The sequence below is a fragment of the Ammodytes marinus genome (genome assembly GCF_949987685.1).
Source record: "Ammodytes marinus genome assembly, chromosome: 3".
Lineage (NCBI taxonomy): Eukaryota > Metazoa > Chordata > Actinopteri > Uranoscopiformes > Ammodytidae > Ammodytes > Ammodytes marinus.
In genome coordinates this window covers 9,386,421-9,400,684 of record NC_137232.1, presented here as the reverse complement: position 1 = coordinate 9,400,684, position 14,264 = coordinate 9,386,421, and the positions used below count along the sequence as shown (strand labels likewise).

Here is a 14,264-nt window from a genome sequence, read left to right as displayed (position 1 = left end):
TTTGTGCAGCAATTTTGTTTAACAAGTTACTTACTATATATATATTGTAGGGTATAGCTTAAATAGAAATAGTGAGGCAATTATTTAAATTGTTGTTAAGTGCAGTAGGCTTCTTGAGTAGACAGATATCTTTGTTATATTCCAGCTCTGGCTGTGTGTGCGTATAATGAACACCTTGCCTCGGGGAGGAGGCGTGGTCACGCTCATGTCTATCTACCACCACCGTCTTATTACTCAATATAATGCACGGTACCATCAGTTTGAAAGCAGGCAGGTGTGGTAAGCTACTCTGTGAGCGCGTGCTCGGCTCAAGCTACGTCAGTCCAGCCACAGGAACTGGGTCAGTATACTTTTTCCACTTTAGACAGATATTAGAAGGCTTAACACCACATTTTGGCCTTTAACGGTTCACTTTCAACATTATTTTCCATACAGTCCTTGTGTTAACGTGGCAATATGAGAGGACTGTTCAATCGAAAGAACACAAAGCAGAGTGGTGATACGGCGGACATCGGAGAGGTTCTCTCTCCGCTGCCCGGGTTAACTGCAGCGGGCTGGGCCGAGCAACACACACCTGTTCCTGGGTTAACTGACCGAGATGTGGGCGGCGGTAAGAAAGGTAGGACAGCTCAAAGTTCATTTAATTTAAACTGTTCGGCACGTGTTGGCCCGTGTTACGTGTTGGTGAGACTATGCAGACGTACAACTCTTATTTTACAAAATACTACACACTGCAAAACAACCTGCAAGTTTCAACAGCTCTTTCTCGAGCAGTCTTAATCTGAAGGCTATAACCTCCAATGCAGGTTATGGCGGGGCTGTGTTAAAGTAAATGTTTGCATTATTTCAGGCCAAAAGAAAGACTGGCCTTCAGTGCAGAAACTTATCCAGATTCCTTTCAAATTCCTCTGAAAGCAAGCTATTGGTTGGTTCATAATATTATGCTCTGATTCTTATTGCTCTCTTTTGCAATATAAAAATAGGATTAGTTAGTTGTTCTGTGCTTGTTTCCCCAGAAATACAGACAATGTAATCTTTTACAAAATGTATATTAATATATCTAATGTATATTAGTGTATGGGCGGCCTATGCAATGCCTACTGTAGATCATTTTGTTTTCACTTGTATTATAGGCCTAAGCCTATAGGCTAGGCCTATGTGTTTCCCTGTAATTGGTAGTCTCTAATCACTCCAAAGAAATGGCTTTCATTGACTCTTTATTATTTATTAGGATATCTATCTTGATATTTGCTTCATATTTTACTTTATTTACAAATACATTGCCATGTGTGTACAGTGCTACTCCTCTTATTCCATATTTATCTATCTATTCTCTCTATCTATTTCATGATCTATGGTGTCAAATGCTTTTATTAGGCCCATAGATACTCCTACTGTACATTCTTATTTCCAAAGTCCTATTTGGTTATCATGATCAAAATATGTTACTAACTACTGCAATTCTGGTAGGCTATTTGACTATAAAGACACAGAGAGCATCACAACTGATGTTTATTTCTGCAGTGCTGGGAACGCTTTTGCATTTGATGTCTCTTGTTTTCTTTTCCCCAATTTTTATAACTAATAGAGACATACTTGTGGACATAATAGTATGGCTTATTCGCCACCTTTTAATTGTTCAGCTTCATTGTCACTGTTGAGTTTACTCTTTAGCAAGTCCACTGGGAGCAATATTTCAGGCCAGTTTGAGCATGTTCAATAATCTACTACAGTGAGAAAAATACATGGTTTCATATTACGTAATAATAGTATTTTCTTACAGCTACATATCATGGTATTACACTACTTGATGTTACGACCCTATTCCAACATACAATGGGGCACAACAGCTTCCCTCCATAATGTTATATTATATACTGTGTATAGATTACATTTATTTTCTTTTTTTAAACATCAGCTGATGATATAAATGTTGATGATCCATTGTCTCCTCACCAGGTTCCATTTATGATGATGATAAGGTCTACCTTGGAGTCCGGGTCAAAATGCCAGTAAGAGATCTCCTGAGGAACATCCGCGAAACCCAAGGCTGGGAACCTGAGAAATATCCGGTATTTTTTTTTTTTTTATGTGACAAAAAATAATGGTCGGTGTTGCTGAAGATATTCTCCGAGATGTCAAAACACAAAAATAATCGTAATATCGAAATGAAGAAAGAACATCTATAATACAATTTCAGTCCAGTTATAACTTCAACAAAGCTTAGTATACTTTAAGACAACCAGGTTCTTCTTTCAGCCACTTTTCCTACAACCCATTTAAGATAATAGCACTTTTCCCAATGACAGTGCTATTTCAATAATCACAATTTAACCTACGCCTGTGGGCAAATTTAAATTCACCAGTGAACTTGACCTGCACGTCTATGGACTGTGAGAAAACCCACATATTGTTTGTCTTATATTCTGTGTACTTATTTGATATAAATGCTTTCCTCCATAACTGGTAATCCACTAAACTGTGGGAATAATTTGAACATTCTAGGTCTTAATATGGATGAATTAGCAGATTTCAGTTACGTAATAGTGTATTTTTTTACCTGCCTATATAAGCTGAACTGTAGACTTTATGCTATAGTGTGTAACTTTTTCATATGAATGTCATTTGCATTTAAGCCATCGCCAAATGAGTTGACACAAAGTTGATTAAGACTATCAGCTCCACAAAACTCTCTGTATATCAGTATGGCAGCATTTACAAACTGGTGTCGCTATCCGACACTGGCGCAGGAGTTTAGAAAAATCCCAAGAAATTTTTATGTTATTGATTCTACTGCTAAGAAAAAACCTGGACGTACAGCCGAAGGTATAAAATATATGCGCAATCACCGAAAGGCTTACCTCATGTGGATGCGCCAACAGTGTTGTTGTAATTACTTAAAATTCCTGTTGGGGACAACAGAAGTTACGCACTATAGCTTTATACCTCCACAGGATGTTCAAACTAATCACTCAGTGCCTTTCGTATGCAAAATCACAAGTAGCTATATGGAAGACAATTCATACTGATTGCAACTTTCTTTCTTTTTTTTCTTTATTTTTTTTACATCACATGATTGTGTGAATGCAGGAGATCCACGGCAAAACGGTCAAAGGTCAGTATGCTATGACAATTATTAGTCATTTAGATTATGAGTGATGTGTTTCCCTCAATAGCGCATACCCTATGTCAGGGGTGGCCACTGTTTTTCAGCTTGTGAGCTACTTTTAAAATGACCAAGTCAAAGTGAGCTACCACCTACTATTAGGGGTCAAAAGTCACGGTTCGGTACGTACCTCGGTTTTTAAGTCACAGTTCTGTTCTGTACGGTACGGTTCTCAGTTAAGAGGAAACATGTCTGCAGAATTGCAGCCTAAAGGTATTTTCCAGTATAGAAAAGAAAAAACTGCTGCATACAACCAAAGTCTCCAATAATCAAAGTGTGAGAGAGTGAGCCCCCCCTCAGAGAACAAATTTCAGCGGAGCCCCCCCAAAAATTTTTTTTCTAAATCCTTGTGTGTTTTGAAAGATCTTTTAATTATTTTACAAATTTAAACACATTTTTTAATACATTTTAACATCTTAATCCAGTGTTTTAATCCTTCTTCCTTTAAGCATGAATAGTAGTGACTGAGTGTGCAACGGAGTGAGAAAGATAGGCAGACAGACTTACCCAAATTATTGCCTAGTTAAATGTCATTCACACATCCAGTGCCACGCTAGTGCCTCCAATGTCCTGCTGGAGGAAAATAGTAGCCAGCAGAGAACCAGACCCTCCTAGGGGGGTCCGGGGGCATGCCCCCCCCGTGAGATTTTTTTTCACCTTTTTAAAGTGAAATGCATGAATCTGGTGCACTTTGTGAGGAAAATTAAGAGGCTAAATATGAGGAATTTTGTGTGAACAAATAATGTGGAGACACTGGGTCTGATGAATTAGAAGCAATTGAAGAAAGACACATGGATTTTCCATAAAAATATTAATTAAAAATAAAAAAAAATTTATGCAGGGTCCTCTGGGTTGGGCTTGGTGCTCTTTTTCTTTAACGAGACCTATTTCTCTGTAATATAATGAATGCATTTAAATGCAGTGAGAGGAACGAAGCAGAAGAACTCTTGTCCAGCTATGCCGTGATCTTAATATAAAAAACACAAACTCACCGATATTCATCCGCACCCCCCCTGTCCCCAGCCCCACAGTTTGAAAACCACTGGCTTAAGCAATTCTAATTTAAAAGAGCAAGAAATATACACAAATGCATAGGTTTATCTTAAAGGCAGACTTATAGAGTCATACAAAAAAAATCCTTCTCAATGATCACTTCTGCCCCACTAGAATATGTGGTGGTGTGTTTGTCTGAACAGTCTTCCTCTCTCTGGCTGTATTTTACATAGTAGAATTTGTCACAGTGTAGAAGCCTCTCCACTTCCTTGACTTGGATTAGCTGTGGTTAGCTCACTGGCTAACAAACTGATATGTACTGTATGTCAAATTAGAAAGTGGTGTCCTCTCTCCCTCCACCGAACGTCGGCGCATGCTCGCACGGCTCGTTCGCTCTTTCATAGTATTTTTTTTTTTTTTTTTTTTTTTTTTTTTTTTTTTTTTTTAGAATGCCACGCGATCGACCCACACTACCCTCGCGATCGACCGGTCGATCGCGATCGACCTAGTGGCCACCCCTGCCCTATGTAGTATGTTCTTGGTGGTATAAAGAGAGGTGTGGCTCACGAGCTGTGTGACTTAAACCTGACGTTTTCTTCCACAGGAGAAGGAAAACGTGTCAGAACCCGCCCAGCAAGCCGAACAAGGGTAAGGTGTACAGTATGTACAGTAGAATGCAGGTTTTAAAGGAACACTGTAAATGACATGTCAGTTTTGACGAGCTCTTAAAAATAACTGCGCATACTTTGGCTCACTTCTGCCTTCAGAAAAAACTGCCCTCAAAGAGCCAGGAGGAGCTGGCGATTATAGTGGAGGTGCTGGAGGAGGATCTGAGGAGCAGCCCCGCCTACCACTCTCCTCAGTACTCTCCAACTGGTAATTCACAGGGATCAGATCCACCTTTATCTCGTTACTACTTTAAAACATATAATTTATATAAAATACAGTGACGAAAAACAACATATGGACGGCGGCAGGATATGTAGTATAGTAAAAAAGAAAAAGTATGTGATGTGGATCACAAGGTTGTTGACTCACTCATGTTACATTATGGGTAACGTAGGCTGCAGGCTTTGACAAGGAAGAAAGATGGGTGGAATACAGAAGACGTTCTGCTGCATTGTTTCTTGATTTTAATTGTATGTGTGAGTAAATTAGTAGGTTATTATCTTCTCTTCAGTTAGGGCTTCATTTTAAACGGTCCACAAATATGAATGTAATTTAGGATGTGGCAGACAGCAATGGATCAGGATTCTTAACAATTGGTACAAATTGGGACATTTATAGATAAAGGGATAAAAAGAAGGCAGATATGGTAGGTTTAGGGGTTAGGCTAGTTAGTCCTTTTTCAAATACAAGCCTAATAAATGTGTGGACAACAGCAGCTCCTGACTTGCCACGTCTTGTCACACTAGGTGCAGGATACAACAGTGACGACATGATCCCCAGTCCCCAGTCCTACATGAGCCTCTCCCCGGGCCCGGCAGAGTCTCCCCAGGCCATGAGCCCCTTCCCTGGGTTCATGCAGCCTTCCTCCACCATGGGGGACTTTGATCCCCCCAGCCCCACCTGGAGCCTGGACACTGATGCTTTCTTCAGTGCACAGCTGCAGAGAGAGGAGAGCAAGCTGAGTGACATCTGTGACGACGTACTGCTGGCCACCGATGAGCAGGGCAGCACGTAAGTCTGAGTGTCTGCAATATGTCAGTGTACATGTTTAAGTGATGCAGCACTAACACCTATTGAAGCGGGCTCCACAAGTGTTACACAGCAAAGTATGTGTACACGTCCTGGATTACCAATATATGAAGTGTGGACATTTCTTGATGCTGCGGTGCATTTTTGGGATGTGGCTAAGAACCAACCAGGCCTGTGACCCTATATGCACACATAAATACAGCTATGTATGCAAATTAATGTGCAATAGTGTGTACAGCTATGTACTGTATGCTACATTGTGCAATATTGTAGCCTATGCAAATTAATGTGCGATAATACTTGCACACACGTATGTATGAACATATGAACATAGAATGTTTGGAATTTAAAAAATTACAATGTCTGGTTCTGCTTCATTGATTTTTGATGAAACGAGAACTTTCTTCAGTGAGGCTACATTTGAAATGATCACATGTGCTAATTTAGGACGTGGCAGACAACAATCGATCAGAGACGGAGTAGATAAATATTTCAGTAAAAATTGTGAATTTTTTTAATAAAAGGATAAAAAAGAAGAAAGAGGACCCCATAAACCCAGAGAGTTGTAACAACATGTGCTGTAATTAATTATATGATCAGTGTAATTAATGGCGTTTCTTTTCAAATGTCTGTCTTCTTCATAATGAATCCATAACCTGTTTTTGAGGTCTGTGGTTAACCCTACCCCTAAAACCAGGCCTGAACTAGTCTGATCACATTAGCGACTTTACAATATTAAAACACTAAATATATATTGTGATTCAGTTTGTTGATCCAACCCAAGCCTGCAGGCATCTCAGAATGAAGTTCTCCTTTCTCAGCTTACTTCTTTTAGACTACATGCTTTAGAACGCAGGTAATAATAACAATAATAATAATATATTCAATTTATATAGTGCTTTACATAGGAGCACAACAGTAAACAAACAAAAGGATAATGTCAAGTTGATGGGGCTTGGGTAAAGACTTGGTAAATACCTGCTATACTTTTGATCCGCTGCATGTTTGCACTTGTTTTCTAAAGATGTCTGTTATGTGTGTGTGGGTGTCCTTCCAGAGCTTTCCATAAAGTGGTGTGTGTGGGGAAGAGGGCTTTGGGCTACGCCATCGCCAAAAGGATGGCTGCACTCAATGAGCTGGATCTCAAAGACTCTGATGGAATGGTATGACACAGAGACAATTAGTTGATATTTCACTGTTTTTCTGTAGTTTTTAGACACAGTAGCCTATATATATATTTAATATATTGATGGACCAAAAAAGGATGGATAGAGTTTTGTTTGTGCCTTCCATTTAAGAATGTCTAACATCTTGTGGTATTATAAAGCATATTTTTTTGTTGTAAATTCTGGACATGCATATGTTTGCATGCTGTGTCACAATTAGATTATCCATACTTTAATGATAATGGCCCTCATTTCTGTGCAGACGGCGCTCCTCCTTGCAGCACAGCACAACCACCACCTGATGGTTTTAGATCTGATTCGTTTGGGAGCCAACGTCAATGAGATGAACAACACAGGGAAGTCCTGCCTCCACCTCAGTGCAGAGAAAGGCTACATCAGAGTGCTGGAGGTAGGAGTCTTGTTTCAAACTCCAATGCTCGGTGCTCACATTGTAGGTTGGGTCTCCATTTAGTCATTGCCCGTGACTGTTGGGAATTGTTTATTTGCTACGTTAAATTGCGCTCTATATGTTTACACGTTATGTCATTTTAGAATCAAATACAGGAAGATAACCAGGAATTGCCCATGATTGTCTTGGTTCTAAAACGACATAACATAATATTTTGACTGACAGCAGAGATGCTACCCTTGACCCTAAGTATTTGAGCAAAGCTTACCTTTGCCCATTCACTAAATCAAAAATGCATGCACAGTTACAGGAACGGTTTTTGTCACCTTTTCTTGAGCCGTAAGGTGAGACAAAAAGCTAAAACATTAGAATGTTGAACTTTTCCTTTAAGCAAAACATGAGTAAATACTGTACCTCATCTTTTGAAGGATTTGATGTATTACACTAATAGGCCACAAATGAACATCTCACCGGTCAGGTGACCTATTTGAAAAGATGACCTATTCATTTTTAAAATAGAATGAATGTGTGGGGAAACCACTTCACCGATCCTCTTTTATTATAATATGTTTCTGCATCTCGCAGTTCACAAGCACGTCACATATCAGATCATATTTACTTCTAATAAGAAACATGACTATTTGTCAACGTTGACAACAATATGGTTTTCCACTGATCCAGACTAACTGGTTATTTAGGTGTATGTTTAATGGTTCAACGCTTTCTGTTGGAGTTAGTAAATAAAGTCTTCAAACGGCTGACATGAGAAGCTGGGACCAAAACCTGGGCAGCCGGTTTGGTTAAGAGGCCAGCAGTGTGTCATGTCTTGGTGATTGGATGTGAACATTGCGTGTGTAACTCATGCTATGTGTGTTGTAGAGAACAAAGTGGATAAGTATAGCTAATAGTGTCTCCTTTCTAAAGGTGAAAGGGAATGTGTAGCCTGTTTGAAATTAAGTCACATTGTGGCTGTATGCAGAGTCTTAATTTCAAGTTTCCATATCGCAATATGTCGCTATATTCCATATATTTCAATGAAATGAATCTTGGTCCGTGCATGTATTTGTGTCTTGTGTGACCAATCTGTCGGTTTTCTTTCAGGTTCTAAAACACGCCATGCTGGATGGTTTGTATGTTGATGTTGAAGCCACTGATAACTCTGGTAAGTACTCATATTTTACAAATCCTTCCATACAGAACAGTTGGACATTTTTTCTTTTATAAAACAGATGTTTACAAAGTGTTTAACAGTTGGATTAAATGGGTCATCAAATTGCTGATTAATGTGTAAGACTTTGTATGTGCAAAATTGTTAAAAATAAATCAATACAATATTGGAGAAAAAAAAAGTCCTCAAATATTATAGTAATTTAATTATCTCAAATTAAAACACATTTTAGTAATGATGTAAATTAGACATAAAATAGGTCTTATTATTATTATTAAAAAAAAATCAGATTCCACAGATGACATTTAAGTTTTTACAGTAAGCTGTTCAAAAGCATTATATTCTTCTTCTGCATTGAAGAAAATGCATCAGAACAAAGTGACTGGCATCTGTGTTTTTATTTTAGGAATTGAACCAAAATAAAACTCATTGGCATAAGCAAAGAGAGTCTACACACCACGCTTTTCAGTAGTCCAAAAATGTATGTCTGTGTGTGTGTGTCCTTGTGTGTGTATCTGTTGTCAGGTATGAGTGTCCTGCAGTGTACAGCAGTAGCTCTGAAAGCCGCTGTGTCTGAGCGGAGAGGCAGAAAATCCCTCAAACCCACCAGACTGCACTCACTCCGCCAGGAGCAGATGATGGAAACCCTGGAGTGTCTGCTGAAGATGGGCAGCTACCTGCACACCATGGTAGCACGCCTTTTTTTCCTTCTCATTTTCACATGGAAAAAATACATACAATCAGAAAAAGTCCGATCGTTTAGAATTACCCTATGAAATGTCAAAGCACAGCAGGTCTTGGCAGCAGTGCTTCATAATGATATGTTATAAAAGACTGGTTGAACAGCTGTTAGCATGTTGTAGGATGAACATGTTGCTGATGCACTAAGAACACCTGGACTTGCTGTTCCATAGATTTAAGTCCAATATTACCTTATTTGAAAATCTATATGTATCTCATGTAATAAGGCATACAAAGACACTCATGCAGATATTCTCAATGTACTCTTGATGACTAACACATTTTCTCTCTCTCTCTCTCTCTCTCTCTCTCTCTCTCTCTCTCTCTCTCTCTCTCTCTCTCTCTCTCTCTCTCTCTCTCTCTCTCTCTCTCTCTCTCTCATATTCTTCAGGGGGGCCAGAGTGTGCGACCCAGAATGGGTCAATCCCCTGGTACATGGGCCCGGCAGGGCTTTTTGGAGACCCGACAGTAATGTTCAAAGTTGGTTCAGGCTTGGATTTTTCTTAGAGAGAGACCATAATAAGTGGGGCTCTCTCTATCTGAGAATGAGTCCAGGCCTGTAAATGTAAAGCATCTGAGCTTTTGTGTGCAGTAATAATGCCTGACTTGCAATCAGGTATTTATTGTCAGCTGCACAGGAAGGACAGGTGCCAAATGGCTGGTTTCTGTGAAACTTCCATTGTTTGTTACATTTTGAGTAACAAGTAGTCCTCAGTTAGTGTGTCTGTGGATGAACAGATATAACATCTAATGAGGATATTGTTTAAAGTATGATTGCATAGCTGGGAATTATGGCTAATGCATGTCAGTTTTTAGGGTCCAGTTACTTAAAAGCATGGCATCCGAATACAAAACCTTCCAGAAAGGAGGGAAATTGACATAACACAGAAGGTTTAATTGTAATATTAAGGCAGCAGTGCCACACATTGTAGTTCATTGCTCTTTATATACAAAACCAACAGTGATTCCATAACTATGTTGATAGAATTTTGTATAATAATTTTTCAAGAATCTATCACGTGAATAAAGATCATACCATCCTAAGAAAGGAACACTTTCCCTCACCACTGGTTTAGATCCATAGTAGTTAGATCTCTGAAATGATTGCCCTTCTAGAGGACATTGCAGGTTTTTAGTAAGCATTGTATGGTGGTGGGTAATTACAGTCTAATGCAGTCTTCTTCACACTGTCACACGCAGGTAGATTTGGGTTTGAATATGCATTACCTCTAGTTAAATAGTTTGCCTGCTTTCTGACAGGGAGATTAAGGAGAATATCAGTTCTAAAGAGGAGCATTTCACATGTGTTAAGCTAATCTAGTTTAGCTCAATGAGTGGACGTCTTATCCATTACAGTGACGTTTTCAGCTTTGAACCCGTCCCTTTCTCTAAACAAACCCAGTAAGTAAAACCAAGTCATTCTTGGATGTACAGTCAGTACGCAAGCAGGCTAAACAACATGTAAACAAGACGATGTGTGTGTCGTGAGAAGGAATAACTTTTCCTCATGACTTTGCCTTTACCCTGCATTCAGTCTTTGTGCTGAGCTAGGTAAAACACACATTGGACCATATGTTCACCGAATCAAAATATAAATATGTATTATTAGGTGTAAAGGTGTATTTAAAATGAGTAGTTGTATATTATTTCTATATTTTATACATCAAAGGGCTGTACTACAAAGAGACATGAATAGGTTAGCGAGGTACGTTGAGGTAATGTTCAGTGTTTGGGAATGAAATTGCCCTTTAAATGGCATCACCTTTGTATGAATCTACTCATTTGGATATCTTGTGGAACTGACCATTTTCTCTATGAGTGATATACTGTAGGCCCAGATTCTCACTTAGGGAACAAGTTATAGCAGCAAACTTGGGCTAACTTGTAGCATCATGATGTGGATTTTGCTCACATTCAGTTATCGCTGCAGAAACTATAGAACACTGTATGCAGCGCTATTCACAAAGTTGCGTATTGCTTTGCCTGAACTACTGAACATGTGCGTAATTTTCCCCTTGCAATTTACACACGCTGGCTGTTACAGAAGCTTTCCATATAATCACAAGTTATTTGACTTCAGGCCATGATTCATCACTATGACCTTTACTTGGATATGAAATGTGCTAGGCTATACATTCTTCTGATTCTCTGGTAAGGTGCAGTACACACCTACCATCATGAGAACATCAATGTAAAGGTTTGGAATTCATTTCTGTCAGGTAGATTACACGACTAGTCTCATGACATGACATTGCAGCAGTTTCACTGAAACTGCTGCACAGGACTCTTGTAGGAAATATTTACAGACAGCACAGACTTTGAAATGAATTACTCTATTGGTATTTATCAAGAATAATATGTAATCAATAAACTTAGTGTCACTTTAATGTGGCCCAAAAACTAAAGTGATTCCCACATTGGGGATTTTTGTCAATCCAGCCAACGCAATGAAAGCCAGGCTATGTCGAATTGTCTTGGTAGTAGTACAGCCCTCTGGTGTTCTTGGGATCTTTCACACTGGATTGTGACTACAAATCAAAGCTCATGTGTTTATGTCAAGCTCATTCTGAAAGGGCAGTCGATTGATTTACCTTATAGGGACGTCATAGTTAATCCACCATTTAGTGGACCATGTTTTGCCTTTCAAGGGCTTAGATTAGTTTATTTAGTGTTTTGTTTGAATGTGTACAGATGGGTTAGCGATTATGGGTACTGTTTGTCTAAAGCTATGGATTTAATAACTACCAATTCATCATCATCATACGTATGTGTTTGGTTAGCTATGAGATTTGAGCAAGCATAGACAAAATACCTTTTCCATGCATAATGTTTTAATTGGTGGTGTTTATTGGTTGTCAGTTTCTCACATAACCTGTAACAATATGTACATTTGTATCCACAAAACATCAATAAAGGTCAGGTTTCAGTAAACATTGTTTTTTTTTATTTTTTTATTGGTGGATACGTTTTAGATTGGTTAACATTTTCTGATTGCAAAAGCACCTTGAAAACACTAGCGAGTAAGAGTTTCCCCCTTTAATAACAATAGCCAGTCAACTTTGACAAAACAATAATCTAACATCAGTCTAGTGAAAGGTATCAAGCACATGTCAGTTTATGTTGAATAAATGATTAATGAATAGTATGTATAATATTATATCGCTTCGAAATGTCAAACTTTTACATATAATAGCCGTGTGAATGGAACTTTCATAACCACCTCTAACACTTAAAGGAATACTTCACCCATACGGAACCAGTGTTCTATCATTATAAAATAACTATTATAATATAATGAATGAGGTTTTTCTTCCCTCAGTCTTCCCTTAGTCTTCCCTTGGCCCAGCTGTCCTGTTAATCCTAACGCTTACTGTGATGTCACGAAGGAAACTGTAGGGTTAGACAGTGAGACCATAAAACACTCTCTGCCTTTTCTCAGGCACATTTATACTAAATAGGATCTCTGAGTTCAATACACCTTCATATTCCAACCGGTGAAGTAGGCCTTTAATAGCCTATAACAACGTTCAAATAGACAGCCTGACATACATGTATATTGATGATAAACAGTGTATTTCCGCACCTAAGAAAAATATTCACTTTTCTTATTCTAAATAAGTAAGATGTATGAAGATATGAAAGAGAAAATTGTGTATTGGTGGAATTGTCCGAAAGAATAATAAATAAATAATAAAAATAAATGCATAATAGTGGCCACGGGGCAGTGTAAATGTTATAGAACAAATGAATTCACGGTGTGAACCAACTTTGTATGAATCCATCATGTGGTCGGGGAACCTTTGCAACAAATTGAAATATGTCATTCAGCGCGATCAGAGCAGTTCCTCAATCTGCCAGTCTCTTTGATGTGTACACTGATGTGTCTGGGCTTGCTGCTTCACTGTCGATATGACTAGTTGCAGCAGATGTGAGCTGTTTTTCAGTTTGATTCTTAGTCCCAAACTTTGATGGCAAACAACATTGACCTGAGAAAGATAAGCTAACATTAAATGACTCAACAAGACTATGTACCAAGGTCGGGGCTTACTCACCACTTTACACTGAGGAAACTTACAACAAACAAATGGGGGGAGGAGGACAGAGTAAGCAAAAACAAATAAGTTGGTATTGAGATTAAAGCAAATTAATCAAAGTTAAGAGAATTGTACAACAGAAAGAACAACAATTCCATAAAGCGGAGCTATTACATCCAATTGAACCAGGTAGAAGGAGTTTGCATGTGTTCCTGCATGTTAGGCTGTAGGCTGTAGGTTTTAAAGAGCAGGTGGGGTAGAAAAGAATGTCTTACCCTGAGGGAAAAAATAGGCTTAGGTTCATCAGACCGGTTCCACATTTCAGTTTTTATGAAAGCTGTAATTACATGACGATGTTCTCTTCCGAAAACTCGCATTGTATAAGAGAACATTCTTTTATTTTTTTTTCATTTTTTTTTTTTTAACATAACACCATGTAGGGGAGAACGGGGTAAGTAGGCACACTTTTTACTCTAGTGAGAATTGCTTATCACCTAAACATCTTTCAATAGTCATTCCTACATTAAATTGAAGCTTAAGGTGTTGGCTTGAAATGTGTACCCCTCACTTTTCTTATCTTATTGTAATAAAGAAGAAATTAATCATCAAAGACACCCTTACACATTGTGACAAACAACCCCATCAAGGGGTCGGTTGTCAAACACTATGGGGTTGTTTGTCACAATGTTATCTTAATGGGAATAATCTTAAAAAGAAGGCAAGAAAGTAGAACTAAATTTGAAAGTTTAATTGCATTGTCAAGTTGACAAATAGGCCTACATAACTTACTGTAGCCTTGGCAGCTGGTCTAGCTTGGGATGCACTGGGTTGTTTTGATTTTGTTGTCCTTTTTTCTTTTGCATGCTAGCTGCCTTTTCCTGCTCTATTC

At 38.5% G+C, this 14,264-nt stretch overlaps 1 protein-coding gene across 1 annotated transcript; it reads left to right on the top strand.

The window, feature by feature from the left end:
* The first annotated feature begins 233 nt into the window (after positions 1-233).
* Positions 234-12,266, top strand: LOC307271327 (uncharacterized protein). The gene is made up of 12 exons (XM_080053745.1): positions 234-340; positions 436-619; positions 1,960-2,072; positions 3,091-3,115; positions 4,764-4,807; positions 4,927-5,035; positions 5,575-5,839; positions 6,915-7,020; positions 7,286-7,432; positions 8,534-8,594; positions 9,126-9,289; positions 9,733-12,266. Exons 2-12 carry the CDS (start codon positions 457-459, stop codon positions 9,811-9,813), a joined length of 1,278 nt encoding a protein of 425 aa, XP_079909871.1. The 5' UTR covers positions 234-340; positions 436-456; the 3' UTR covers positions 9,814-12,266.
* Positions 12,267-14,264: the final 1,998 nt, after the last annotated feature.

What these genes read in the sequence shown, in the direction of transcription:
- LOC307271327 (XM_080053745.1), top strand. Translation starts at nt 457, where the DNA reads ATGAGAGGACTGTTCAATCGAAAGAACACAAAGCAGAGTGGTGATACG. An exon ending in GGGAACCTGAGAAATATCCG is followed by an intron (nt 2,073 to 3,090) that starts GTATTTTTTTTT and finishes GTGTGAATGCAG; the next exon opens with GAGATCCACGGCAAAACGGT. An exon ending in ACCGATGAGCAGGGCAGCAC is followed by an intron (nt 5,840 to 6,914) that starts GTAAGTCTGAGT and finishes GTGTCCTTCCAG; the next exon opens with AGCTTTCCATAAAGTGGTGT.